This window comes from Lepidochelys kempii, chromosome 9 (assembly GCF_965140265.1).
Source record: "Lepidochelys kempii isolate rLepKem1 chromosome 9, rLepKem1.hap2, whole genome shotgun sequence".
Taxonomy (NCBI): Eukaryota; Metazoa; Chordata; order Testudines; family Cheloniidae; genus Lepidochelys; species Lepidochelys kempii.
Window position 1 is genome coordinate 16,600,400 of NC_133264.1, and position 27,779 is coordinate 16,628,178.

The window sequence follows — 27,779 nt, forward strand, 5'->3', positions numbered from 1 at the left end:
CGCACTGCCTGGCCAGAGCCAGTCACGCTGCCCGCACCATGGCGCGGCTGTGGGGAAGGGGGGACAGCAGAGGAGGGGCCAGGGGCTAGCCTCCCCAGCCAGGAGGCCAAGGGCCAGGCAAGACGGTCCCATGGGCCAGATGTGGCCTGCAGCCCATAGTTTGCCCACCGCTGCCTTATATCCATAGTTGAAGCTAGATTTTTCAAGAGCTCAGCACCCACCCTGCTGACCTCTTTTGAAAGTCTAGCCTTAAGGCCCTTTGCTGTGAAGATATTTGTGACTCTGTCCCACTAGAAACTGCACTGAAGTCAGCCATTTCATTTCACATATACCATCAATGCAGATTTCATTTCTATTATCTCCCTGTCTGCTGACAAAAAGTTACAAGATACTAATGTGAATAAAAACTTTCCATTCAAGTGCAGTGCTTTCTGGAAGTTAGCATTTCTCCTTCCCTTAAAAATGGAAAGCGGAGACCAAATAAATAAATAAATGGTGGGATTCCAGAACAAATATAAAACTAGACATGATTAAATGCAGGCTTTTTGCTTGGAAGATCTGAATGTTTATCGGAGATCAAACAAGACTCCAATTCCCCCAACCACAACAAAACAACAAGCTTACTACCTATTTTTCTCAGAGATAGCAGCTAGAATTTGACATTTTTATTATTTCCTGACGTCCACATTTTCTTCGGACTTGTTCAATTATGCTGCCTCAGCCACAGTAAACTTAAAAGCCTGGAGAGCTTGAAATAAGTCTGTTTGGAGAGTGAAAGTAATGCTTGCTTCAAAGTGGGTTTTCTCCCCTAGGTACAAGAGTGCAGCATCTTGCAACTTTCTGGGGGATTATGTCTTAACCTTAATATTACTTGCATGTAGTCTGCCATATTTGCTGTTCTTCTTGAGTTGCTTTTGTAGCCCTGGGAAAACATTTTCTTAATATGAATATATTTTGATAGTCTCTTCAGCCATTTCCTTGTTTGATTGTTGACAGTTCTGTTATTTATAACAGCAACACAAACTTGGAAAGTAAAACTGCATCAGGGCAAAGAAGCTAGAAAGGGCTGTACATGTAGCTGGTTATTTTGGTTCAGTTTTCACTTAACATTTAGCAGTGCTCTAAATGTACAAGGTACTGCACTCAGACATTTGTGTTTAATTTTCAGTGAACTATTTATATTCCTATCCTTTATTAACTGAATCCAATATCAGTTGTTCCATTATTTTATCTAGAATTGATGTCAGGTTAAATGGGCTATAGTTACCTCGGTGATCTTGCTTGCCCTTTTTGAATATTACCACTCCTCCAGTCTTCTGGAACTCTGAATAAATCTTGGAATATTGGGAAAGTTATCAGTAGGTCAGAACTCTTGGCTAACTCTTTTAGGACTCTTTGGCACAAGTTGTCTGGACATGTTGATTTTAAAATGTTTAATGTAGGTGTCTAACACCCTCCTTGGTTACCAGTTGACTGGCATGTACTTAATCATCCTCATATGATACAAATACAACATTCCTGCTTCTTTCCAAATGCAGAACAGAAACATTAAACACTGCTGTCTTTTCTGCATCATTAATTGTCATTTCAATCCAATACAAGGCCTATACCATTGCTAGGATTTTTATTACCAATATACATAAGCTTTCTTCTTGTCCTTAGCCATACTAACCATAGATTCCTCCCCCCCCCCGATGTCTTTAGCTTCCCTTAACAACTTTCTATGCTTAACTTGAAATTTATATCAACTGCTATATAACAAAGGGGGAAAATAGAGATTACTTTTTTCTAATTGCTGCCTTCACTTCACTACTGAATCAAGATAGGGTTTAAGCCAAAGTTGTCCTTTGTGATTTAGAAATTGTGGCTTTTTGACCATCTACAACTCTTTAAAGAGCTGCCAATTTTTGTTCATTTTCTGTTGAAATTTTTCCTCTGCTTTGAGAGGTTAACCCTTTTTGATGCACCAAATATATTACTGTTGGAACTGACTGTTCTTTGCCCTTATTGAATGTCATGAGGTCATGATCACTGGTCCTTAAGCAGCCACTATCTTTATTCATCATAAGGTCTAAAATAGTTACCTCATGTTGGGTGTAAAACCTTTTATGCTAGAAAATTATACTTTTAAAAACCTGATATTTTACTATGGGCTGTATGAGGGCCCCAGCATATGTCTCCTAAACTGAAGCCCCCCCCCAATAACAGTATCTTTCCACACCTTATGGACAGATGTCTAAGTAGTAACTTATCCTGTTCTCCAGCTTGATTAGATGATCTGTAGCAAACTGCCATCAGTACTCCTCCTGGGCTTTGTTAGTCAGTACATTGATCCATATGCATTCAAGATCCTGCACTTTTGAGTTATCAGAAACTCTAGAAGAGGTACTCTAATGCAGAGTGCCCCCACCACACACACCCCGTATGCACTCTATCCTTCCTGGACTGGTTATAACCAATGATTTTAACATTTCAATCATGCAAATTGTCCCACCAGGTTTAAGTAATGCCAGTCATCTCAGATTTCTTCTCAGTGAAATGGTCCACTCTTCTTGCTTGTTACCAAGTCTCCTAGCAGTGGTGAATAAGCAACTGAAACATTTCACATTCTGTCACATTGAATCAGTTTGTCTGGAACATGCTGAGTTTGAACTGCATTTGTCTTCTTCACACCCTCCATGGGTATTGTTAGTTTAATACCCTTCTGGCTGCCCCTGCTACTCTCCCTCTGAGAAGATTACCCACCCCCTACTTACAAGGTGCAGGTTAAAAAAAAAAAAAAAAAAGCCTTCTCTCCCATTGGAAAAGGGCCTAATGCACCACAAAACCAAAACCTTCTGCTTTACGCCAGTCATACAGCCAATGGTTCATCTCCAGTATTTTCTGCTTTCCTCTCTTGTTCATGGGACTGGAAGGATCTCTGAAAATATCTCATGGAACTTTCCTCTTCTTTGGCGCCCTTCTAAAGTCCCTGAATTCTTCCATAATCAGTGTAGTTCCACTTGATACAAAGTCATTGGTTCAGCTTCAAAGTGGTAGAATCTGAACTTTTCCAAAGGCGGAGGCTGGTCAGATCAGATACAAGGGATTTGGTTGAGGTCTCTCTAGATAGAGGACTGATTTGGTTTTGAACCCAGTCCCATCTAGCAGAATTCCTAATGTTCATGGGTGACAGATAAATAATAGTAATATTTTGCCCATATAGAGCAGTATTATCCAGGGACCTCAAGGCACTTCCCAAATATGGTATGTGCTAGTGAAGTGGATCAGCTGGCTCAGCAATGAAATTCTATGATTCTAGTATTTCATCCTCTAGTCAGCAGGCTGCTCCCTGCTGGGTTTTGAGTGTATTTGTTTCCAACAGATGCTAAATGGCTTCCTATAACCAACAGTAACTCAAGTTACAAGCCAGTCCTGCGACAAAAGGTGCAGGTTCTCCCTCACTAAAATAAATCGCACCCCTGCAAGGCCTATTTTTCATCAATGCAGCGCACCTACACTAGGCATCTATATTAGCGCAGCGGCACTTGTGCAACAATCCCTAGTGTAGACAACCCCTTAGTTTGCAAAGCCTGCTAGAGCAAATGGTTCAGCCTTTTGCTTATACAAAAGACGACCCCACAAAAGACGACCCCACACTGACTGGAGTGTACATTAGAAGTAAATGTATCACCACCTGTGTTACTGTGGATTTAAACCAGAGGGACAGAGTAGAACTTGGTTCTAATGATGCTAAGAAGCCGGAACCCAGGTCTGTTATTCCTCTCTGGTGGTTCTAGGAACACCTTACAATGTAGGGTGAAACTTCTCTCTGTTACACTGGTGTAACTCCTGTGAACTTGAGTGGAGAATATAAGGGAGAGTAGAATTTAGCTCAGAGTTCAGTTGCACTTGGAGAATAATTGGGGTATTTTTGTTTCGTTTTTTAAGGCCTTAGTTTTTTAAAAACTGAGTGAGATTTAATTGTATCTGCAGTCACTGTGCCATATTAAAGTCTTTCCTCCACTATGCAGGTTCCTACCCAATACCCCCATAAAAGCAAACCCATCATAAAGTTGCATCATGCAAAGACTTCTAACAGCCAGTGTTGGCTCAACACAGCTGGGTACTCTGCTGCATTCAGAAGTAAGGAAGAGTTTCATACTTCCAAGTGCCACTTAGGCTGTATCATGCTTTACCTGCAGCTGTTAGAGCCAGTTATCTGACGGATCTGCATTGGTATTAATATGCCTAGCAACACTTGTCCTGTCTTTGCAGGATGGAGATCTCTTTGATGCATTTCTTATTTATAGAGTTCCCTCTTGGGAATCAGAGTGCAGTGACCATTTGGATAGGAGTAAGTTAGGAGTTGCTCGAATGGATCCTTACAGCAGGATTTAAGTGTTTAGCCAGCCATATGTACCAGGATTGCACTTGCTTGCTAAAAGACATACCAATTACAAAACAAATATGGTAGCATAAATACTTCAGTGCTTCCTCCATCGCTGCTGGCAATAAATTCATACTGAACCATGAGTGTCTGTGGCTGGTCTTCCCATTTGTCAAGAGGAGTAACTGTCAGGTGAGCAAAAGCAGACATTCTAAAAGCGTTCACATGTCCAGCACTGTCCAAAACATCGCTTTCTTCATATCAAAAGTAGTCAGCGCCTGGCCTCAGAGCCAACGAGTTTGTCTTAGGCTTTCTGTACACTGGAAAAATTAGTGCTCACATCACAGCCACCATCAGCAATAGTGCAGTTGCACTGAGGGCAGCAACCAGATAAATACTGGTGTATACACAGGGTGTAGATTTTTTGCCACTGTCTCATGGAAGCCAGGAACCTCTTCTACTCCTAGGGCTCTCACCAATGTTAACATGGGATCTGCTGAACCAGTAATAGGTTCCACGGGATTCATGTGTATATAAAATCTGCTAGTATGGACACCACCAGAAAGTGTGTGCACACACCCCTTAACTAGCGCCAACAGAGGCTACCACCTTCTAATAAGCAAGGTTCTGAACTTTAAATAGAAATTAGGAGCCTAATTTCTTTTGAGCATTCAGCTCTCAGCATCCATACCAGTTAAAATCAGGTAAGTCTCAGTTATGATGCATCTTTTGTCATGCAGAGTGGTGGGATAGCTGATCATAGAATATTAGGGTTGAAAGAGACCTCAGGAGGTCATCTAGTCCAACCGCCTGCTCAAAGTGGGACCGACACCAACTAAATCATCCCAGCCAAGGCTTTGTCAAGCTGGGCCTTAAAAACCTCTAAGGATGGAGATTCCACCACCTTCCTAGGTAACCCATTCCAGTGCTTCACCACGCTCCTAGTGAAATAGTGTTTCTTAATATCCAACCTAGACCTCCCCCACTGCAACTTGAGACCATTGCTCCTTGTTCTGTCATCTGCCACCACGGAGAACAGCCGAGCTCCATCCTCTTTGGAACCTCCTTCAGGTAGTTGAAGGCTGCTATCAAATCCCCCCCTCACTCGTCTCTTCTGCAGACTAAATAACCCCAGTTCCCTCAGCCTCCCCTTGTAAATCATGTGCCTTGTAAGTCATGATGAGTGGCTATCCCTATGTCCTCACTTATAGCTTATAAACATATCCCAACCACCCAGGAAGCTGTACAGTAAATCCCCTGACATTCTTCAGGTTGAGGATGCTATCTGGTGACTTCTTCAGAGTGCTTAGATCTGAATGACTGTTTGACTCAGGCCATCCCCCATATCAAAGCAAGGAAGGCGGACACATTTCAAAGGCAGCAGGATCCATGAGCATCATCTACTTGTCTAGCCCACAAGCCAGCTAAACACGTGTTTGTTTCCAGCAGCCACATGGAATTGCTAGCAACAGAAGCAGTGTGTCAAACAGCTCCAACTCAGAAGCAGGATAGCACCTTAGCTGAGTCCTGAGACAGCCCATCCCTGAGCCATTCTGTGCTGAAAAGCAGGAAGTCACCTGTGCCAGACACATCCTGTCCTCAACATCTCAAAGCAGGATGCTATCTCTTACTCAAGGCACTCAGATCCATCCTGAGCCACTGTTTACTGCAAGGCCAAGTACCTCTGATGCTCAATGTGAAGCTGATGGCTGCCTCATGTAAGGTTTAGCCCAAACAAGAAGTCAAAGAATGGAGGTTTAAAATAAAGCTATACAATTTATTTAAATAGCCTGTCTGCTGAAAACCAGAACCACTCAGCTGTATTTATTTGCTCCTGAATAATATTAGTAACCATATAATTATACCAGTGTAATGATTGTTATACTAATTACAAGCTGCAGCTGAGATTCAAGGGGAAAAGAAAAAATGTCTGGAAGAAAAATGGTCTTCTGTGAAAAAGATTGTTCTCCCAACCAGTTGTTTTGTGAGTTGGTTTTCTGTAGAAAGCCAGCAATCACTCCCCATTGGAAAAAAATGTAATTCAGAATTCAAAGAAATATTGCAGGGAGATGTACCGTGTCTTCTGTTTGCAAACATTTGGAGCATTTACAAATTTGGAGTAAGGCTTTGTCTGCATGAATGTTTCCTATGTCACTAAACAAAGTACTGTATTCCTGCCACGTACACAAAATGGCTTAGGAGCAAAATAATTGGATTTGTGGAAAGTCTTTAATCCACCAGTACTGGGAACCCTCAGAACCTTGTTTAGCAATGAGAAGGGAAACAGCATCTAATGGAGATACTAGGTTGATTTCAGGGAGGTGTTTTGCAAAGAGCAGTTTTTATTTTAGTAACAGAGTAATTTTGTTTTGATTTACAAAAAGCCAAACAACAAGGCTCCAATCCTGCCAATGCTTACACTTGGGAATCAGTTTTAAGAGTCCTATTGAATTCAGTGGGGCTATTAATGCAAGTAAAGTTAACCATATGGCAACTGTCTGGAAGACTGGGGCATAAGTGATCCTCTCGTTGAGTATATTTATGGAACACATGATCTAAAAGGATTTTTGTTTCTAGTCAGTTTCACTTTCTGGCTCTCCTGCATTAGAAAGATGTTGCAATGTCTAGGTTAAGTACAATAAAAAAACAAACTGAAAAAATCATTAATGTATTTGTAGAAATTGGGTTATGAGACCCGGATTTTACAAAACTGAAGTGTTCGGCTTAAGTTGTCCTGATAGAATGCTTCTAAACACAACTTTCATGACCTCCTGTGCAATGAGAGAACACTACTAGGGGAAGTTGGGGAACCAATCTTCTTATACACCATTTTTGCACCAGTGTAATTCAACTAGCTTCAGAAGTGTTACTCTTGATTTACATTGGGGGAAGAACAACACTGCACAATGTTTAACTGGCAGACCCAGCTCCTATGTAAAACACTTCTGCCTGCAATAGATTTTGCAAAGCTGAAGTAGCATGTTTGGGTCACTTGACTTCTCAGCTCTTTACAGTCACTGGGAGATTTAGCAGGGAGGGAGACTTAGAGGGATAAGAACCCCAATAATTCCTAACAAACCTGATGACATCCCCCGATTTCACTTCCTCATCCGTTTCTTCCCCTCCTGATCTTCTCGCCAAGCCCCAGAGACTTTCGCTTACCTGTTGCTGTCTTCTAGGTTGCCTATGGCTTGAATCCTTTCCTGCCAAGATCTTCTGGAGTTGGCCAACCCACCCACTCCATCTGCTGAGGGAGCCAGCAGGAAAGCCTACTGACACATCGTCTCCCATGGCATCAGTGGAAGGGGGGCAGGACAACCTGTAGAGGAGCACGTTTTTTATAGTTGCTCTTTCCTAGTGGAAAGAACAGATGTGGGTGTTAAGGACTTTTGCACAGCACTTCTCTTAAGAAGCTTATTAGAAACCATTTTATTAGATGGTCCCCAGTCAGGCCACTCCTTAAACATCAGCCATTGCAGGCAGCCTCTTCTGGAGCACAGCAGATTTTAATTGGTTCCCCCCACTCCAAAGGTTCCCCTGGGCACTAGTTCCACTTCCTCTGGAACTGCCAGTGCTCACACCCTACATTCAAGTGGCAAGAAGAGTGTGTTTGGAGTCATGCACATATTGGGGTCCCCATCATTTTTCATATATTTCAGATATGGTCAAACATATGAGCCACTTGGCTGCCGACGCCCATCTGTGCGTCGGGTGACACACAGTATTACCAACTGTTGTGATTTTTTCCATGAGTAACAGGGTTTCAGAGATTGCTGGAGCTCTTCTGGCGATGACTGCGATGGGCATGGAGCATCTCATAAGTTCAGCCTTGCTGGAAGCCAGCAGACAGCTCCCCTTCGCTCACCATTCTCACAGGGGGAAGGAGCAGAGAGCCCAGTGCAGCTCTGCTCCTGCCCCTCCTCTGAGGAGCAGGACAGCTCAGCTGCTCCTCCCCACTCCCACATCTGCCTGGGATGGGGCAGAGGGGGATGAAGAGCCCCTAGAACTGCCACACCCAGCCTACAAAGAGAGGGGGCCATGCTGCAATACTAATTGTCACACAGATGCTGAGGATGGGGGGGGGGGGTTAAAAAAATCTAATCAAATGACCAAAAGTATGATCTTTACAAAAATTCTTGATTCTTTGGGCTAAATCATGACTTTAGGGGGCCTGACTCATGTTTTTTGATCTCTTGCGGTTGGCAATAGCCAACAGATCACACTAATGCTGCCTCATCCACCTACTAGAGCTGACATTCTGTATGAACCCAATCAGGACTTTGACATTTCCAGCCTGCTGCACACCAGAGTTAGATCTCAGACCCTTCTGCTTCAATGCACAGGATTCTACCTCTCAAGCCAGAGGGCAGCCTCGGGCTTTTGATACATGCTTGATCAGTTCCAATTCTATCCAGTAGAAGGTAGAGGCACAAAATCAGAATAGAAAGTTAATTCTTTTCCTCCACTGGTTTCAGAGCCCCATATAAAGGTGGTAAATATATCATGTGCCTCATTTTATGCACAGAGAAACTGAAGCACAGAGCGGTGAAGTAATTTCCTAAGATCACCGAGAAAGCCAGTGGCAAAGCCAGATCTTGTATCCCACTCCAGTACCTTATCCGCTAGATCATATACTATAAATATAGGTCCAGTCCTGCTCCCACTGAAATCAATGAGTTGTGTGTGGGGGGGTGGTATTTATGAATGGCAGTATATCTATGATGCCTACAACTAATGCATAGAAGAATCTCATCATTCCATATGGCAACTCTAGTGGAATAATTGAAACCTCAAATCTAGTCATCTTAAGAAGTCATCACTCCTATTGATACATACTCATACTGGCACAGTCTTCCTTGAATGTTGTCTTTTCATTGGCTTACCTCAAAGAAGGATTATGATTTTTAAAGCCATCAAAGAGCAAAACAGAATACCTGCCCCATTAACTCATCTGTTTCATAAACCTTTCAGGCATGTAGTAATCTGTTAATGTCTTACATTTGCAGATTGCATGCATTTTTAATCAGCTTTGAATAATGACTTTTTATATGTGGATGTATGATTAGGGTTTCTCGTTCTTGCAACTTGGCCTGCATTTCAGAAAAACCAAGTGTCATTTTCAAAAGCACTATTATCTATTCAAGTTAAAAAGCGTATGAAACATACAAGAACGCCAATAGCAAGAACAAGTGCCTTGCATGTAACTTAAAGATTCAAGAGTTTTCTGTTCACACTGAATGTTTAAAAGCTGCACATATTATAAGAGCTTTGGCTTTATAAAATTACAAATTCATTTCAGATCCCAAACTGATTAAAAACAAAACACTGTTTTGAATTTGCAAAGAAAAGTAATTTCTGGTAAAACATTAAATACCTTTTCCTACACAATGCTCAATAATGGCTATACATCATGTTTTACTTGTTAAACTGCTCAAGTAAAACATGGTACTACAATTATTATGAAAGCACAGGTGGCAGTTACACAATTAAGGGGGGGTGAATTTTACACTGCAACAACTTGGTTTGTTAAATATGAAGAATACAGCATATCCCTCCTAAAATTACAACACTTACTCTAAGTACAGAATGAATGTTCTAAGAATTTAAAAGTAAATCTGTTAATTAGAGTTACAAATTTTAAATGAGTTCTTTACAAAGTTCAGCACCATGTTTCAGGTCTCTCTCTTTTTGGTCCTCAGTGATCTTAATGTAACAATAATATGGGAAGCTTGAAGAATATGTGAAAGCTCACTGAAGTCTCCTACATTGGCTACATTTGAAGATTTTTTGCTTTTTGTGATTAATGGCCATTTGTCAGTTATTTTTCATAACTGAAAGCTTATTGTTCCTCAGCCTCTGTTAACAGATAATGTTCTTCTGTGGAAAACAAAACTGTCCTCTTTCACAATGGCCACTGGCTCCTAATGCTCATAGTGGGAGTGAAGCCAAGCTGCCCTCAGGGAAGACAGTGTTCCCATCTGTACTAGCTTTTGGGCTATGGACACAAAGGGTAACTTCCTTCCTGTGAAAGGTGTTGACCTCTGGTTTTAGCAGTGGTTCTCCCATGCCAGCAAAGGCATTCCAGCCGTCTCAGCACCAGGTCAGACAAAATGCCCCCAGGCCCTACCACTCTTGTGTAACCTTCCAGAGCCAGCAGTATCATTTCACAGCTGTGACATTAAAGAGATACGGGAAAGCTCTAAAATGATTCTGTGTAATTTGGATGGGCACTTGGGGCCTGACCATATAAGCTCTCAGAACGCCAATTCTAGTCAACAAGAAGTGTTTGAACTGAGGGCTTGCAGGATTGGGCTGTCATTGGATATGCAGAATGTGGGGAGCTGTTTTAGTGGGGCGGACTTGGAAATTCATCCCTTATGAAGATCAGACTACTTGTACTTGATTGGCCAACAATTCCACATGCCCCTTTACGCAACTGGCCTTCGCCAAAACCTGTTCAGCTCCCTGGCACTGTAGAGGCCTCAGGCGGTGACGCAGTTTCGTCCCTCCTGTTCTCTGCCTGTGGCACACAATAGTTTAATCTCCTGACAGCTGTAATGTTTTGCTCTAAAATTCTGGTTGAGAGGCTGCGTGCAGGGGTAGTACTGTATTTAATGGCCTGTGATATATCAGAGGCCCAGCTAGATCCAGTTGTCCTTTCTGCTGTGGTGCTGTAACAATTTGTATAGTGGGAGTGCTGAAAGCCATTGAACCAAACTGCAAGTCTTGTAGATGATGGAAACCACTCCAAGCCAGGGGGTGCAGGAGCACTCCCAGAACCCCTCGTTCCAGCAGCTGTGCCTTTCTGGATTTTAAATGCTATGACCCTATATGGAGGTAGCCCTGTTTCCATTCATGGAGGTGATGGATGAAAGTGATAAAGCATTCCTTCCAAGAGATTTCTTTCAAATGAATCACTGCTGTAAGCAGCTGCACACCTGGCAAGGTCTATGCAGGAAAGTTCATGCTAAACAGAAATAAAGTCATGCTCAAATGTTAAGTTGGTACAAATTACTTTGGGGGAAGTTGTAAAGTGCAGGAAAATCCCTTCTGATCACTGGAAAAGGTCCCCACTGCACTGGAGTCTGACCCTGGCCCTTGACACAACCATGGCACTCCCATTAAACAGAGGGCAGAACAGTAGTACAAATAAAAAAAATAAATAAGTTGTGTCCTTGGGTCTAGACACTTTGGGAAGATGCTGAAGAGAGTTCCCACCAATCAGCATCCAGCCACTTTAGGCATTCTCAGGACTACAGAGGTCAATCCTTCAGACAGACAATCCACCAGATTCTGGTCTGTGGATTTTTTTTTTCCAGTGGGTGTAACTTTGGTGCACTTTGGAGACCTTTGTTCACTGATCTTAACTGCAGTTTTGTCAGACCTGAAGAACACTCATGCAAATACCCTATTCAGGGTCTAGTTATTACTATTAGTTGTAGTAGAGCATTAGAAGGCCCAGGTGAGATTGGGACCCATTTGTGTTAGGCACTGTATAAACACAGACAGTCCCTACCCAGAAGGGCTGACAGTCAAATTAGATATAACAGATGGGGGTGGGTGGGAAACAAAGGCAGACAGGGTAAAATGATAATATTAGTAAGGGGGAAGGAACAAGCGAAAGCAGGGAAAGAACAGGTTAAAGAATATTATTAGAGACGTTAGATGTATTCAACTCAGGAGGGCCTGACAAAATTCACCTTGGGATACTTAAGCAATCTCAGAACCATTAGCAACTATCTTTCATTCTAGCATGAAGCACAATAGAACACAACCCTGCAAAAGCAGCATTATTGTACACTCCTCTCACACTCAGCTCCAGCCTGGGCAGATTCTTGCTCAATAGGAATAATTGCCTGCCTGGGTGTGCAGCACACAGTGGTTATTGCCAGGTCCTGGGCATACGCAAGGTCATACACCATGCCCCCTAATCTCAGCCTCTCCCCCTGGCTCCCACTACAGAGTGCTCTTTGGCCTGGCCTTTCTGCAGGCTTGGAGAAAACTCAGACAGGAAGCAGAAACTGCTGGGTGGGATTCTCAAGAGAGCCTGCATGTCAATGAAATAAGACTTGTGCTCCTAACTCTCTTATGCATATTTGAAAATCCCAGCCTCTGTCTCCCTGCTGACTTTCCAGTGGCTGGGGTCCTTAGCAGGTGCCCAAATACAACACTATCTCATCAGCTATCCACTGAGCAGCCCTGCCTAGCCTGTCACAAGCACACTGTATCTTTTCAACTATAGGTACCTTTAATCCTTAGTTTCCCAGCAGGACTTAGCACAGAGTACAGCACAAGAGGGACCCACCACATGATTTTCTTTCCTCAGAATATCCCCCTTTACTGCCTGTTCCTCCCCGTTATATATTCTCCCAATTACTGAGTCACTTGTCTCATTAGCCCAGCAACTACCACCCAGGTGTCAGCAATGCCAAGAGAAACTGGTCAATTAATTTCACTCAAGCTTACAGTCTTCCCAGTACTGCAACCTCTTCAGTGCCCCCGGTGCTACCAAGAGTACCCTGTGACAGACAGCCTGGCCAGTGTTTGGCCAAGGGCATGTAACTACTAATGAAACAGTAAACGGTGGAATAAAACAGTTGAGTTGGAAGTATGTTCTGCAGCAGTAAGGTTCTGGCAGCAAGAGTTAATAACAGCTTGCCCATCGTAACAGAGAGAGAATAGCACTGAATCGGTGATAGCCCCAGTAATCTGCTGCCATAGAGGACACACATGCACCCTCTGTGTCTGCCTGTACATGTATTTGAGGGGGATGTCTGTGCTCAGAGTTCCATTGGTGGCTGACAGTTAAACCCCTCCATCGATATTCAAGGTTCTGGTCACCGTCTACAAAGCCCTAAATGTCAGAGACCGCCACTCAACCTGTGTTTGTTCGGATGGGCCTAGGGCATCCTCAGCAGCAAGCCCTCTTCTCTGGAATTTGCTCCCTTCAGAAACTGATCTGAGCCCAAACCTGGCCACTTGCAGACAGAACCATAAAGTGCACTGCTTTGTCCAGGCTTTTTCATAATTTCTGAATCTGCCTCCCCTCTCACCTAGCCTGCTGGCAATGGCATTCCTCTTCCTCCTTCTGAAGGGGATGCTGGTTCTCATGGAATATTGATCTGTCTAAGGCCTTGGTCTCTGTTTAACCGTACACAGGGCACCTCCAGTACCATGGTGGTAAAGGCCTGTAAGAAATACAAATAAACCATTTCTGCCCTCGTGCACAAACAGGACACCGGTTAGCTTGACTAGTATTTGTGTACACATTTAAGGCCCACAGGTACTGGTAGCATTGCAGTATATTGCTAAGGTTAGTAATATACAGAAAAGAACTTAGGAAATAGAGTCTAGGAATAAGACTTTTGGGGGGAAGGTAGAATCCACATGGTTTGGGGCTGGATGAGGAAGAAGGGAGAATTCTATCTCCACCAAAACGACTACACTGTCATACGGTTCATGCAAAGACACCACTGAGCCGCTTTAGATATATATAAAGCTGCCTTGTAACCCAGGAATGGGAAGTGCTTTTATATAGCACTTCCCATTCCTGGGTTACAAGGCAGCTGGTCTTTAAACCTCTGTTTTCTTTGGCATGGTACATGGCTCATCTGAGATAGCCCACAATTAACAGCCGGGCTGCTGCACATAAAGTGCAGCATGTCAGTAATATCTTACCCACATTAGAGGAACTGAAGAACAACCCTCCACAAGCCTCAGAGCATCATAGTCTTTGGTAGAATACCATGTGACCAAGGTCTGGCAGCATGTGTAATGTGGAGGAGTTATGGGTTTGCTGATGGTGTTTTGAACTGTTTATTAGGGCTGGCTGAAAATTTTCCATTGAATTTCCCTCCCCCTCCCCTTTTTTAAAAAAAAAATGGAAAATGGATTTTTAACTAAAAATGCTTACACCCCTTGGAGACAAAGACTTTCCTTGCCTCTGTTACACCATCCTGACTGAATAGAGATAGTTGCGGCAAGAGCAAGGACTCTCTTAAAGAGCCTGCCCCTGCAGTTCCAGATCCATCACCACATGAGCTGCATGGAAAGTGAGTAAAATGGTTCCTTGTTCTCACTCATTGTCTTTTACTGATGCTCATAAACAAGCACAAAGGGAGTCACAGCTGCTTAGAAGGGAGCCCAGCTCTATTGACGTCATCAGGTCTGAGGTGCTCAGCACTTCTGAGTATCAGGCCCTTAGACTGGAAGCTCCTGGCAGGGACCATGTCCTCTGCCAGTTTTTTACAGGGCTAGCACTCCGTCATCACGCAATAAATAACGGGAATACACAGTCATGCAGTTCTAGCATGACTTGCTCAGTCGCTCCCACTGCCCTCTTCCCCGCCTCATCTCTCCCTTATTCACAACATAATTATTAGTCCTCTTGAGACACAGCAAGAAATGGTTGACTGACTGATCCCTGTTATATCCAAAGCTGCATGAGAAGCATCTGATTTAAAAAGCCTAAGGCTATTATTACTCTAACAGCAGCAGCCAAGACCTGGGCTTGGCAAACGTCTGACTTTCCATATCCTCTTTCAGCTCCTCGCAGATGGTAGGGGTTGACGACTGTTCCTCGGACCTTTATCCCAGATACTCATTCTCAATACAAGCAATAGACAGCATAGTAAATTACTACCCAGCTCTCAGAGCTATTGTAGCCCACAGTTAAAGGGAGAAGCAGATGGTTACCACTGGATTTCTTCGCTTTTTTTTTTTAATCTAATTTTGCCTGGTTGAATAACATGCGTGGAAATATTTATCTGTCTCGGGAGCCAGCCTAGGACCCTGACCCTCCATGCTGTGTGTTTACCAGCAGCACTTATGGATGGACTCAGTTCTGAGCTCCCAGGAGTTGCCACACTCTCTCAGATAGGACACGTTTGGCATGCACACATATGCGGGATATGTACGCACAGATTGCATTTGCAGGTGTTCAGCTGCTAGCCAGCCTCCTGCTTTGCCCACCCCAATCCAAATTCATGTGCCCCTGAGATCATGAGGAGCTGGGTGGAGATCTCTGGCCTGTGTTCGGAGCAGGTCAGACTGGCTGGTCCCTTCTGGCCTTAAAGCCTGCTGAGAGTATGCACACAAAATTGCACCTAACCCTTTCAGAGGCCAGACTGAGCTGCCTAGGAGGATTATTTCTGTTATATTAGTAGCGTGTGACAGTGCCCAGAACATGCTAAGCATGTTCCTGCTCTGCAGGCCAGAAGCTGTGGCCCAACCTCCTTCCTACTCCTTTCTGCACCAGAGGGGATTAGGGAAGGAGTAGTCCCTGCACTCCGCAGAACAGAGGGACGATAACTGCGCCCACGGTCTTTACGCAGGCTATGCTCATTTCCCTCCCCACCCTACACTGAATACCCATGTAAGGGCTGGGCACAGCCCAGCCCATAGTTAACTTCTTTCTTCTTGTCCAGCACTCTGTATTTTCTCATGGCCATTTGTGCTTTCTGAACAGGTGTTTGTTATGCTGAGTTCGGAGTGCGTGTCCCGAAAACCACAGGCTCTGCCTACACCTACAGCTATGTGACCGTTGGGGAGTTTGTGGCCTTCTTCATTGGCTGGAACCTGATCCTGGAGTACCTGATTGGCACAGCAGCTGGCGCAAGTGCCCTGAGCAGCATGTTTGACTCCCTGGCAAATCACACCATCAGCCGCTGGATGGTTGACAGCGTTGGAACATTAAATGGACTGGGTAAGAATTAGACTAATACTCTTGTCATGTAATGTGTAGTTACGTGTGTTAATCGGGACCTAAAAGGCAACTGGAACCTCCTTGGAAATCAGACAAGGATCGCATGCTCTGTTCACTATTACCTCTGTCAATGGCAGTCTTGCTATTGTAGTTACTTGCGGGCATCCCAGTAGAGTTGGAGTGAGGTGGCAGCTTACCTTTCTGACATCAGGTGTGCTGCCATGCCCAAGGTCCCCTCCTTCTGTGGTTCTGGTTCTCTCCTCTAGAGGGAGCCCTCCTCTGGCTATTTTTTGGGCTTTTGGCACCATAGCTAAAGCACAAGTCTTTCAAAAGAAAGCCCAGTTAATAGCTGCCCAAAACAAGTCCCTCCCCCTCCTTGGGCAGCAGCCCTCTGCCTAGGGTCTGTGCCACCTGCAAGTCCTGTTCCTTGATTACAGGCATCACTTTCTCCTCTTGTACCAGGGGCTGACCCATCCTTTATTCTCACAAGGCCATGACTTCTCTCTGAATCCTTTCCCTTCATTTCAGGGGCTTCCCATCACCCCAAGGGCACTGTAAGGGAGCCCAGGCTCTCTACTACTCCAGACTCAGGCCCTGTGACCCTGTGCCATGCAAACTGCCTGTCCGCTCCAAACTGCCCTGCTCACAATTCCCAGTGCTTCCTCCATCCAACTTTCCCTACCTCACCCTGGACCTTCTTAGCATCTTTCCTGGACTCCCTTCCCAGTTCTTCTCAGCAGGGAATGACACCAGCACTGGCCAGGTCACCAGCCTTGGAGAGCTTCCTTACCCCACTGCTGTCCTTCCCTTGACTCTCCTCACCTTCCTATTAGCAGGGGACCACTAGGCCCTAAGTACGGGGGAGCCACCCAAGTCCCATTCCCTCTTTACACCAGGAAGGAGGGCTTGTCTTTTATTCTGTCTCACCCTTCCCATCAGGCCTTGCTGTAGCATAGAGTCACCTAGGAGAAAAACCAGGCACAGATGGAACCTGGGCCTGGGCCTGACCCTGACATTGTCCCATGCCTCATCCTGGCCTGGTTTTGAGATTGTCTTGTGACAGGTGGGTTTTCAGGAGGGAATGTCTGAAACGGCCAACCAATCCTGGTGAGTGTTCCCTCCTCACCTAAGGCCTAATCCTACAAGGTGCTGAGCTCCCTCAACTTCCACTGAAATCTGCACTTTGCAAGATCAGACCCTTACTGATTAATGCAGATAAACAGGTGGAAGTGGGAGCCTGTTGTTTCTTCACTGGCTCATGATGGAGGAACCTTAATCCAGGAGTTAAAGACCTTCGTAAGTGACTATGTCAAAATACTGCTGCTAATCCCTTCATTCACACAGTGACTCTCTCCTGCTGATATACATGGGATGCTGCTCAGACACAGGGCAGTTTAAAAAGTCACAAAACACAGTGTAAAAGTGGAGACAGTATTTAAAAAGCCAAACAGTCCGGGATCCTCTCAAAAGAGTCTGGTGTTTGCAAATGCCCTGGGGTCGCTAGTGATTCCAGCTCCAAAACTCCCCGAATGCTAAAGATTACAAGAAGAGTTGGATAAACTGAGGAAGGTGCCTCCAGGGAACATGATCCACAGGCTCAGGCTGACTATAGCAAAGGTCCTCTTGACCCACAAGCAGGCACAGTGCTGCACTCTCATGATCACACCCACTGAAATACACAACACGTGATCCAAGTGCCACTCATCCTGGATCCTTCTCACTGCCCCGTTTGATCAACAGCTGATGTTTGCAGTGCTCACCGTTCCACTCTTTCCACAGCATTTTGTAGGCTGCTTTGCCCTGCGCTAGTGATGGAATTCGTAGCCTGGCTCACTCACCCCTGAGGAGTTCTCTATCTGGTGACACAATTGGAAAACATTCGTTGGCAGGAGGGAGCATTCTTTGATGCAGTCAGGGGGCCAGAATAAATCATTTTATTGGTACTAGCAATGGGTTTGAAGCAGCATGTTTTGCTCTAAATGCAAACAGTCTCAAAGCTTGGCTTGTTCCAATCCAGGGTTCTAGTTCAGCTTGTCTTAGAGACAGGCTCAAGGGGTGAAGCTGGGAACTGCATCTGGAGTGGAACTTCCCTGCAATTTGGGCGGGAAACAGGTTTGGGGCTTCTGTCTAAGCCCATCTCTAATTTATACCCATCAGATGGAAAACAACCTGTGTTTTATTCTCTGCATTTGCTAAAGTTCTCTCTGATTACTCTGGTATAAGAACACTACATGGTTTCAGGGGGGTGCCTATCACACGTACACACACGTTGATGAAGATAACTGCTAACTGAAGCAGTGTACTTCCAATCTAGTACAGCAGCAGGTGAGAAAGTGCATACACAGATGCAGTGTTAGTAGACTGGCAATCAAAGCAACTGCTCCAAACCCCAATTCCTGGTTAATCAGATGGGCTGCATCTGTAAGGTAATGAAAACAAACACTTCTGAGCACCCAGCCAATGGCAGTCTTAAAGCTAAATCATAATATATACATTATGCTACTTAATTTTACATTCCCCTGTTATCATCAATGCCGAGTGACTCACCAGACGCAGATGGCAGTCTGTGAAGCCAGTGGAGGGCTTTCAGGGTTCAGGGATTCAGCAACCTGGCTTCCGCAGACAGGAACCATGCTGCAGAGCCATTTTTAATCATCACCTTCTAGATTTCCTTCTACAGGGACCGACCAGCTGCCTGGAGCACAAAAATCTAGTAACTGCTTGTTAATTTCAGTGATTTCGCTATTTGTCTAGCAGACCCAGTACTACTCTGTGGCAGATGCTAATGAGTAGCAATAGATCACAGTTCTGATAAATGTTTCATACAAAATTAATGTTTGATTCATTTTTAATTGGAGGCTCGCAGAGTGGATGACTAGGTGATTTTGGAAAATGGAGGCATGGTCATACAGTTTAGGATCTGAACTTTCGTTCTTTGCTCACCCACAATTCCCTTTGACTTCAGGGCAAGGAATGGAGGTGTGTCCTTTATCCTGAATGAAAAATGGTAATCCATTCACAGTAAACAATTTGACACATGACTGAAAGCACTGGGAAATGCTGTACTTAGAAGAAACCAATAGGCCAGTATCCTGGTTCTTACAAAATGCTTCCCAGGAAGGTTCTAAAACACGGCAAGACACCTGGTTGTTGTGCCATTCTATGAAATGGTGTAAATGTCTTCCTGACCCTAGCTAGTAATCATTTTATAAGCTTGGGGGTGAACGCCTTTGAAACGTATCATAGCTAATGTAAGCCGAGGTGCTGCTGCACATTAATTACTGATAACCGTTAATCCTTTGCATTAGGATCAGAGCAGCTCTACACATTTTTATATTGCTCCAGAATCCAGAAGGCAGGGGAGGGGATTTTCCTGAGGTCCTCGCTGTCTCTCTCTCTCTCTCTGTCTCTGTCTCTCTCTCTCACTGTGCGTGAAAAGTTACACATGTATTTTGTTTTGTTTGTCCAGGGAATGGAGAGGAATCATATCCAGATCTTCTCGCTCTGGTTATTGCTGTCATTGTAACCATCATTGTGGCCATGGGGGTGAAGAACTCTGTGGGATTTAACAACATGCTCAATGCAATTAATCTGGTAGTGTGGATCTTTATCATGATCGCTGGGCTTTTCTTTGTCAATGGCGACAACTGGTCTGAAGGGCAGTTCTTGCCATTTGGATGGTCTGGGGTAAGTGTCTTACACACAATCTGGTATGCTATGGTCATCAGTGGCCTTCAACTGAAGCATCCTAGCTGGTCATATAGTGCCCGCACCATATAAGCCACACCACTCCAATTCCCATCTGCTGTGCTAGCAGGTCATCATTATTTATTTGTATTACATAGCACATTGAGGCCCCAACTGAGATCAGAGCCCCAGTGTAGTCTAGATCAGAGCCCCAGGGTAGACTATCAGCTCTTCTGAGCTGGCACTAACAAAATATAACAGACAAAAGCTGGGAGAGGAAACTGAGGAGAAACAACTTGCCCAACGTCACACACATCAGGTCAGTGGCAGAACTGGGAACAGAACCCAGGTGTTCTGACAACTAGTCCAGGGCTCTAGTCACTGGCCCATATTGCTCCTCAGACTATGTAACAACAGAAGTCTTTAGCCACCCTCCCCTCCCCTGCTTCCTTCTTAGAAAGCACCACTTTGGTTTCATCTCCTAGCTCCTTGGGCCATGGAGAGAGGTCACAAGGCCTGATAAACTGGGGAGTCTGGGGAGGGCCACCACAGTCAGAGGGGGTAGAGCACAGGTAAATAGGAGCAGCTGAGGTAGTTTCTGTGCACTGTGGGTACATCTGAGAAAGAGGGGAAGTCTGGTCAGTGGTGGGGAGGGAGCTGTCTGAGCTCTCTAAAGGGAGTGCCAGCGCTGCTGTATACTGAACTCCCAGAGACAGATTTACAGGGCAATAACTGAAGGACTTTCAAAAAGATTAAAAAGATGAGCCAAAACGGGGACCATTCTTCCAAACCCCCTCAAACCGTGGGAGTCCAAACCATACAGAATCCAGGTCCCAGCTCTGATCCAGAGACCAAACCCTGACCCACCTCAAACTGCTAGACTGACAGCAATAAACTGAAGAGTAAGAGTTTCCAAAGTGCCTAAGTGGTTTAGGAACCAAAATCCCATTGATTTTTTTTTTCCAATGGAAATCAGGATCCAAGTGACTTAAGTGCTTTTGAACCTTTTACCCAAGGTGTTTTACTGAAGCCCTGCTCTCTCCCAGCTGAATGTGGTGAGTTGGTCTATATTGGGATCTAGATCCAAACCCTCTTTGTATCTGCATAACCAAATCCCAAATGACAACCTTTGCCTGTCTTTGAAAAAGTCACTTGTGGTCCAGTCTTCCCCCACTCCATCAGAATCAGCTTAGAACTTTTTCATAACTCTAAGCTCGAGAGCCAGCCATTTGAAGTGATATGTTGTTATAATGTTATTCCAAAATACAGTAGCCATGGATAGAAAAGGAGTTAAGGGAGGGCTAGTGCAGTTTCTATAAAGAGGGGGAAACATACTGATATTTGTTTTGGTTGGTCTTTAGTAAAAATGTTCTAAGCTGTTTGTTTTGTGCACTTCATAATGCCACCTGCCAGTTCTTATTTTATGGATGTTAGCTCACAGCTTACTGAGAATTTGGACAGATTTGGCTTTTTCAGCCTGCTTGAACTGTTTTTTATCCAAGGATGAGCAGAGACTGAAAATATCTCAGCTGGACTAAGGCCAAGATAATTTCTCAGATTTACACTGCTCAACTCCATAAGGTTTTGTACAGAAAAATAAGCAAGAAAGTAAAGTAAACCAAGATTCTTGGTTATCAGAGAGGATCCTGGGCTGTCTGATGTTTTTCCTCCCTCTTCTCTTAAATAAATCAATATTTTCTGCTAGATAAAACCTAAAGAGAAGAAAGAAGTCCCCTTGAGAGCATATATTACATTTATCTTTTGAAGCTGCTTGGCCTTTTTACACCACATATTAGGAACAATAAACAAAGAGAAACAGAAAAAACAGCCATTTCTCTTGTATTCAAACCTATGAAAGACTCAAGGCAAAAGTACAGAATTTAAAGGGATAAGGGGCTTCATCTAAGCCCATTGAAGTCAATGGGAACCTTCCCATTAAATGGGTTTTGGATCAGCTTAAATTTGAGCCCCCAATTTAGATTTTGTAAAAATAATCATGCAGTCTCTGTGTTTAGGGTGAAATTCACTCTTGTGCAGAGGGCCACAATGAGGCCTCAATGAGGCCAGTTAAGTCCTTTAAAATAGGATTTAAATGAGGCTTAAGTGGTGCAGAGGCCCTCTGCAGAGAGGTGAATTTTACCCTCTAGTGCACTGCTAGATAGATAGATAGATAGATAGATAGATAGATAGATAGATAGATAGATAGATAGATAGATAGATAGATAGATAGATAGATAGATAGATAGATAGATAAATAGACATTGCAAACTAACCCGCTTCTTGTGTCTATCTGAGATACCAACACTTTAAAATCATTACCTTTTTTGTCAGTCTTGCATAAAATACCTTACAGAAAGCCAAGGCAAATTCTTTCCATGTCTGTATTTAAATAAAGAGTTGCTCTCCATTTGAATCACAACTCGCCATTTATTTGTAATTTTCAGCCATTGCACAAGCTTGCAATGTTTCAACAAGCTTCAGTGTTTGTTTCCTTGATTTGATAATATTGTATATTTAAAGAAAATAAACACAAAATATTTTAACAGTAAAAATAATTCTTCATCCAAGGGTTCCCAGTGGGTGCTGCTAGCCCAGCTGCAGTTTCCATACAAAACAGAAGTTATTTTGAAAGCTCCACACATCTGATTACATCTATTCTGGTCCATCTATCAGCACATTTTGCTGTCACATTAAAAAGTTTGCTAATATGTACTGTGTGAGAATGTTACAAATCCCTATTAATTTAATCAGATTTGGATTCTAATAGCATGAAAGCAAGTGACTATATAAAACTGGTTAATTGTCTCATCTGTCACTGTCAGGATCTGTCAATAGATTCAGGGGCTGCATAACTACAGATCTGTGTCAAGCGTTAGTCAGTTGCAGATGACTCTCTTTTAGTGAAAACCCAAACCCCACCAGCCTGCAAACAGCACAGGGCCTCCTGCCTCAAAGGGTGGAGAACAATCTGAGTACTCTCAAATCCAGTAGCTCTCCTAGCCTTGGTTTAACATTTTTGTTTTAATTTTATTGAATGCTCTTTTATTTCTAGATATTTCATTGTATGGCATGATGTTCAAGCTGCATGTTGAAAGAGAAGCACTAGATTAAATTATTGGATTCTTGGTTCTCCCAGGTGCAGGCCCCAAATTAGAAGGCTCAGTTTGGGCACTCAGATCAGCCTTTAAGTGTCCAAAAGTCCAGTTGAAATGGAACCGGGTTCCTTAGCTTAAGCATCCATGTTTGAAAACTTAGATACGCTCTGAGCCACATCTGCCTTGCTTTACATAGGCTTATTGACTTCCACTCACGTTAAAGGGGGGTAGGATTTGGTCCAATAGGCACTAATTTCAATGTTCTCACAGAAGCCAAAATCCACTCCCCAGCAGGAATAATTCGGCTCGGCGCTGGGAAACTCTGTAGGAGGAAGTATTAAGGGAAAGCCTCCCTTTAGGCCACTGGGTTGGTAATGGAACTTCTCCATGGCTGCTACTGGAGGCCTCCATGGCCCTGGTGACCCTTCTGTCCTCACCCCTATGTAAAAGTACAGTGGATCCTCCAGCCCTTGATGGGGGTGGGGAGGGGAATACAAGGAGGCATCTCTCATTCTACTAGTTTTCCTTCATGTGTCTGATTAAATCAATTATTTGTGCAGGTGCTAAAAGGCGCAGCTACTTGTTTCTATGCCTTCATTGGCTTTGACATAATCGCCACCACCGGAGAAGAAGCTAAGAGTCCCAACACCTCCATTCCCTATGCTATCACGGCTTCATTGGTCACGTGCCTGACAGCATATGTATCTGTAAGTACCAAATACATACAACGTTTCTCTACTGTGGCTTCTGTGCTGCTTTCTTTAGTGAGATAACGTGCCAGTGAGATCATGTAACAAATGTTTCCTTCTCTGGTGAATGTGCATGACTACATCAGCTGTGGATGTGTCTAACTATATCAATGTCTTTCTGTGGCTGCCCTTTGACCTCCCAAGCTGTTGTTTCCAGGCGGAGGATTCAGATAGTTTCATTCTGATGGGGATCCCATTTCCTGTGCCAGCTACATGGAGCATGTGACAGCATGTGACAGCCTGTCTTTTCCCCATGCATAATCTACATCATCCGATACAAAGGGGAGCTCAGTGTGTAAGACTGCAGCAAAACAAAGAAGAGCACCAGAGATGCAGGACACATTTCCCAAGCTGCATCTTTGGAAGAGGAACCACTTCCACTGCTACAAATTTGGGACACTGCCCAAGGCAGCATAGACCATAGATCATAGGCAGTAACGGGTGTGGGTGGCAAGCATAGAAATGGCAGAAGCATTGTTCTGCTTCTCGGCATCCAAATAAACACACATCTGTCTTCAGGGTAATGGAACAAAACTGAGTGAGTCATAGGGGGAAAATATTGTTCTAACTGGTTTACCTAAAACCTATCCAAAGGCCACCAGGCTATCCTCTTTCCTTAATCATGGCAGTTACCAGCCAAGTCCCTTCATTTATTTTTCATTTGGATAATTGTTCTGCAGTGAAGGCCATATTTTGTCCTTTGCAAATAATGGTTTAAGTATGCTATATAAGAAACATAGGATGTGTGGCCATTTCTGAAACCACATTTTAAATATTTCTGACTTTCATCACTGAGAAACTGATCTCGTCCATTGTGGGTCCTCGGCAGAAATATAAGCTGCAGTCAAGAACAACCCTCTATACTCCTCCACTCCTACCTCGGTGTCTTCTTTTGTCTTTGATAGGTGAGTGTAATCTTAACTCTGATGGTGCCATACTCTGCCATTGATTCTGAATCCCCCTTGATGGAAATGTTTGTAGCCCACGGATTCTATGCCGCTAAATTCATCGTTGCCATTGGCTCTGTAGCAGGATTGACAGTGAGCTTGCTGGGCTCCCTTTTCCCAATGCCTAGAGTCATTTATGCCATGGCTGGTGATGGGCTGCTCTTCAGGTGAGTCATGCTTTTGCTGTCATTTATTTTTGCCCCCTGATGCTTTGTGACTTGAGTTCAAGTTAAAGGCTCTGCTCTCATTGAAGTCAATGGGAATTTCACCCTAAATTATCTGATGTGCACTTCAGATTATACTGAGATTGCCTGGAGTTACAAGCTACCCAAAATTCAGGGTAGTTCCCTTGTCATTATAGCCACTTCTTTGGGAGGGTCAGGCACTGGAATTTTACCCAGAGAAGCAATTATACTAGAGCTTAGTCTAGCTCCAAACCCCAGTACCGCGGCTTTGCATCCAGGTAAGCGTTACTGTCACAGGGAGCCTCCACTGTGTGCAGTTTTAACGTTCTGTGACTGTTTCACACTCTAGATTCTTGTCCCATGTGAGTTCTTACACGGAGACTCCAGTGGTGGCTTGTATTGTCTCAGGATTTCTAGCAGCACTGCTCTCCTTGCTGGTCAGCCTAAGGGACCTGATAGAAATGATGTCCATCGGCACACTCCTGGCCTACACTTTGGTCTCTGTTTGTGTCTTGCTTCTCCGATACCAGCCAGAGAGCGACATTGACGGCTTTGTCAAATTCCTCTCTGAGGAACACACCAAGAAGAAGGAAGGGATTCTAGCTGACTGTGAGAAGGAGGCTTGCTCTCCAGTGAGCGAAGGGGAGGAGTTTACTGGCCCACTCACCAACACGTGCGGTGCAAAAAATCTGCCGTCGTTGGGTGACAATGAGATGCTAATTGGGAAAGCAGATAAACCCACCTACAACATCAACCACCCCAACTATGGCACAGTTGACATGACCTCAGGAATCGAGGCAGATGAGTCTGAAAACATTTATCTCATCAAGCTGAAGAAATTAATAGGGCCACGTTATTACACAATGAGGATTCACCTGGGACTGCCAGGGAAAATGGATCGCCCGACTGCAGCTACTGGCCGCACTGTCACCACCTGTGTGCTCCTACTTTTCATCCTGATGTTCATCTTCTGCTCTTTCATAATTTTCGGTGCAGACTATATCTATGACGAGAGCTGGTGGGCTATTCTCCTGGTGGTTTTGATGGTCCTGCTCATCATTGCATTGGTATTTGTGATCTTGCAACAGCCAGAAAACCCCAAAAAGCTGCCATATATGGCACCTTGTCTCCCTTTCGTCCCTGCATTTGCCATGTTGGTGAATATTTATCTCATGCTGAAGCTCTCCACAATCACATGGCTCCGATTTGCTGTCTGGTGTTTTGTGGGTAAGTCTTGGATCTTTTAAGTAACTCTGTTTTAAAAGAGCTGTAAAAGTAACTTCTCTGGCAGACGGAAACCTAGATGTCACTCTCCTTTTTCCTCCCTCCCACTCTTCCTGCCTCTCCCCTCCTTTTCTTTACTTTCTGTTCTTCTGTCCCCATTTTTTCTTTTTTCCATGTTCTCCCCTTATTTGGGGGAGATTTTTGGAATACAATATAAATTCCCCCCAAAAAAATCCAAAAAGGGAACTTTACTAATTAGAAAAATTGGGCCACGCTGTCATTCTAACCAGTCTGAGCTGCGGCTAGGGTATAGTACAATTCTCTGCAGCATCTTCAGCTGTGATCCCAAAACACTTTCAAAACTCAAATTAATTCAGCACCCCCGGGAAGTGGCCTAGCATCATTATCCTCATATTGCAAACAGAGACACTGAAGCACAGAGGGGTGAAGTGCCTTGCCCATGGTCACCCTACAGGGCAGAGGCACAATCCGGAATAGAATCCAGGTCTTACTTGCCGTCCGACCATCTATGCAGCCAACCACACTGCAACTCCAGCTATGCAGGCTGTAGGGTGAGCCAGTGTCAGGCTGGAGGCTAGAAGGCAGGAAACCTGGTTCACAGTCTCCCACTTTAACCATCGTACAACACCTTCTCTTAAAGCCAGCACTTAAAGGTTAGCATTCATGTTTATGTTTGTATTTATTTATTTATGGTTGCTTTTTTCCACCTCCCACTCTGTGTCCGGGCACATCTACAAACATTCAGACATTCAGTATCAACATTAAAATGATCATCTCTGCAATAAACTCCTCTCCCACCACTGAAATATTTACATTTGTCCCCCCTATAAGTACCCCCGACTATCATCATAATCAAAAGAACAGTCCCACATCCACCAGCCCACCCTCTCCAAATGTCCAGGGGAAAAAACCAGGCCATATAGCATGTCCAGAAGATTAACAAATCTGGGCCATAGAGAACCAAAGCAGGATAAGAATACCAGAGTCAAGGTCCCCTCATGGGGAATATTATTATTTGTACTGTGGTAGGGCCTATGAGGCCCAGTCATGGACCCCATAGTGCTAGGGTGCTGTACAGACTCAGAACAAAAAGACTGTTCCTGCCCCAAATGTCCTGCCAACAGCCCCTTCCCAATCCAATCAGAGCTCAGGATCCTACTTTGATTGCAACTGTGGCCATATGGCACAGGGCGAGAGTTGGGAAGTTGTATGCTAAGTGTTATTCTGCTTACAAGACTAAGCCTTTTTTAAAGAGGAACAATGATTGACATCCGAGCCAATGGCTTGTCCGCCATGTGTCAGCCCAATCCAAATTCAAGTAGTCTTCTTCTCATCATCATCATCCCTACCAAGGGTTGTGATGGGAAAGAAGAGCAGCTCAGCATTTACCACAGTGATGCCGCTGGGTGCCACTTGAACATTTCCATTCCAGCTGGCAGCTGCAAAACCTGGCCTCATCAACGGCTCTTATTGGTAGAAATTTACTCCATTTGACTAAAAGTGAAAAACAATCAACAATGAAAACCCCCTCCACATATGTTATCAGCAGCAGGCAGGTTTTCCTGTTTATAAAAGAATCCAGAGGGACCGGTTGTCCCACCCACCATGAAAGCTGTGTGGGTCTCACTCCCTTATCTGTCATCACAGAACTGCAGGGCCAGGGCAGATTTCAGCAGTTGATCTTTCACCTGCACTGCATAGTTTGGAGGCTGCTTTCCCAAGCCTGTTTTAGGAGTTAGACCTTGCACTAAATCCAGTTTTTAATAGTTTTTTCCAAAAATAATTTGGGTACCTGTTC

General features: G+C 44.2%; 1 protein-coding gene across 3 annotated transcripts in view; it reads left to right on the plus strand.

Annotated features, from left to right (window-relative positions):
* SLC7A14 (solute carrier family 7 member 14) overlaps positions 1-27,779 on the plus strand; it is a 64,614-nt gene that overhangs the window by 27,892 nt on the left and 8,943 nt on the right. For all 3 annotated transcript variants that reach the window (XM_073359406.1, XM_073359405.1, XM_073359407.1), the window contains exons 3-7: positions 15,837-16,073; positions 19,543-19,760; positions 23,416-23,562; positions 24,510-24,718; positions 25,086-25,963. In XM_073359406.1, coding sequence (XP_073215507.1) covers positions 15,837-16,073; positions 19,543-19,760; positions 23,416-23,562; positions 24,510-24,718; positions 25,086-25,963 — 1,689 coding nt within the window. The remainder of the gene's footprint in view (positions 1-15,836; positions 16,074-19,542; positions 19,761-23,415; positions 23,563-24,509; positions 24,719-25,085; positions 25,964-27,779) is intronic.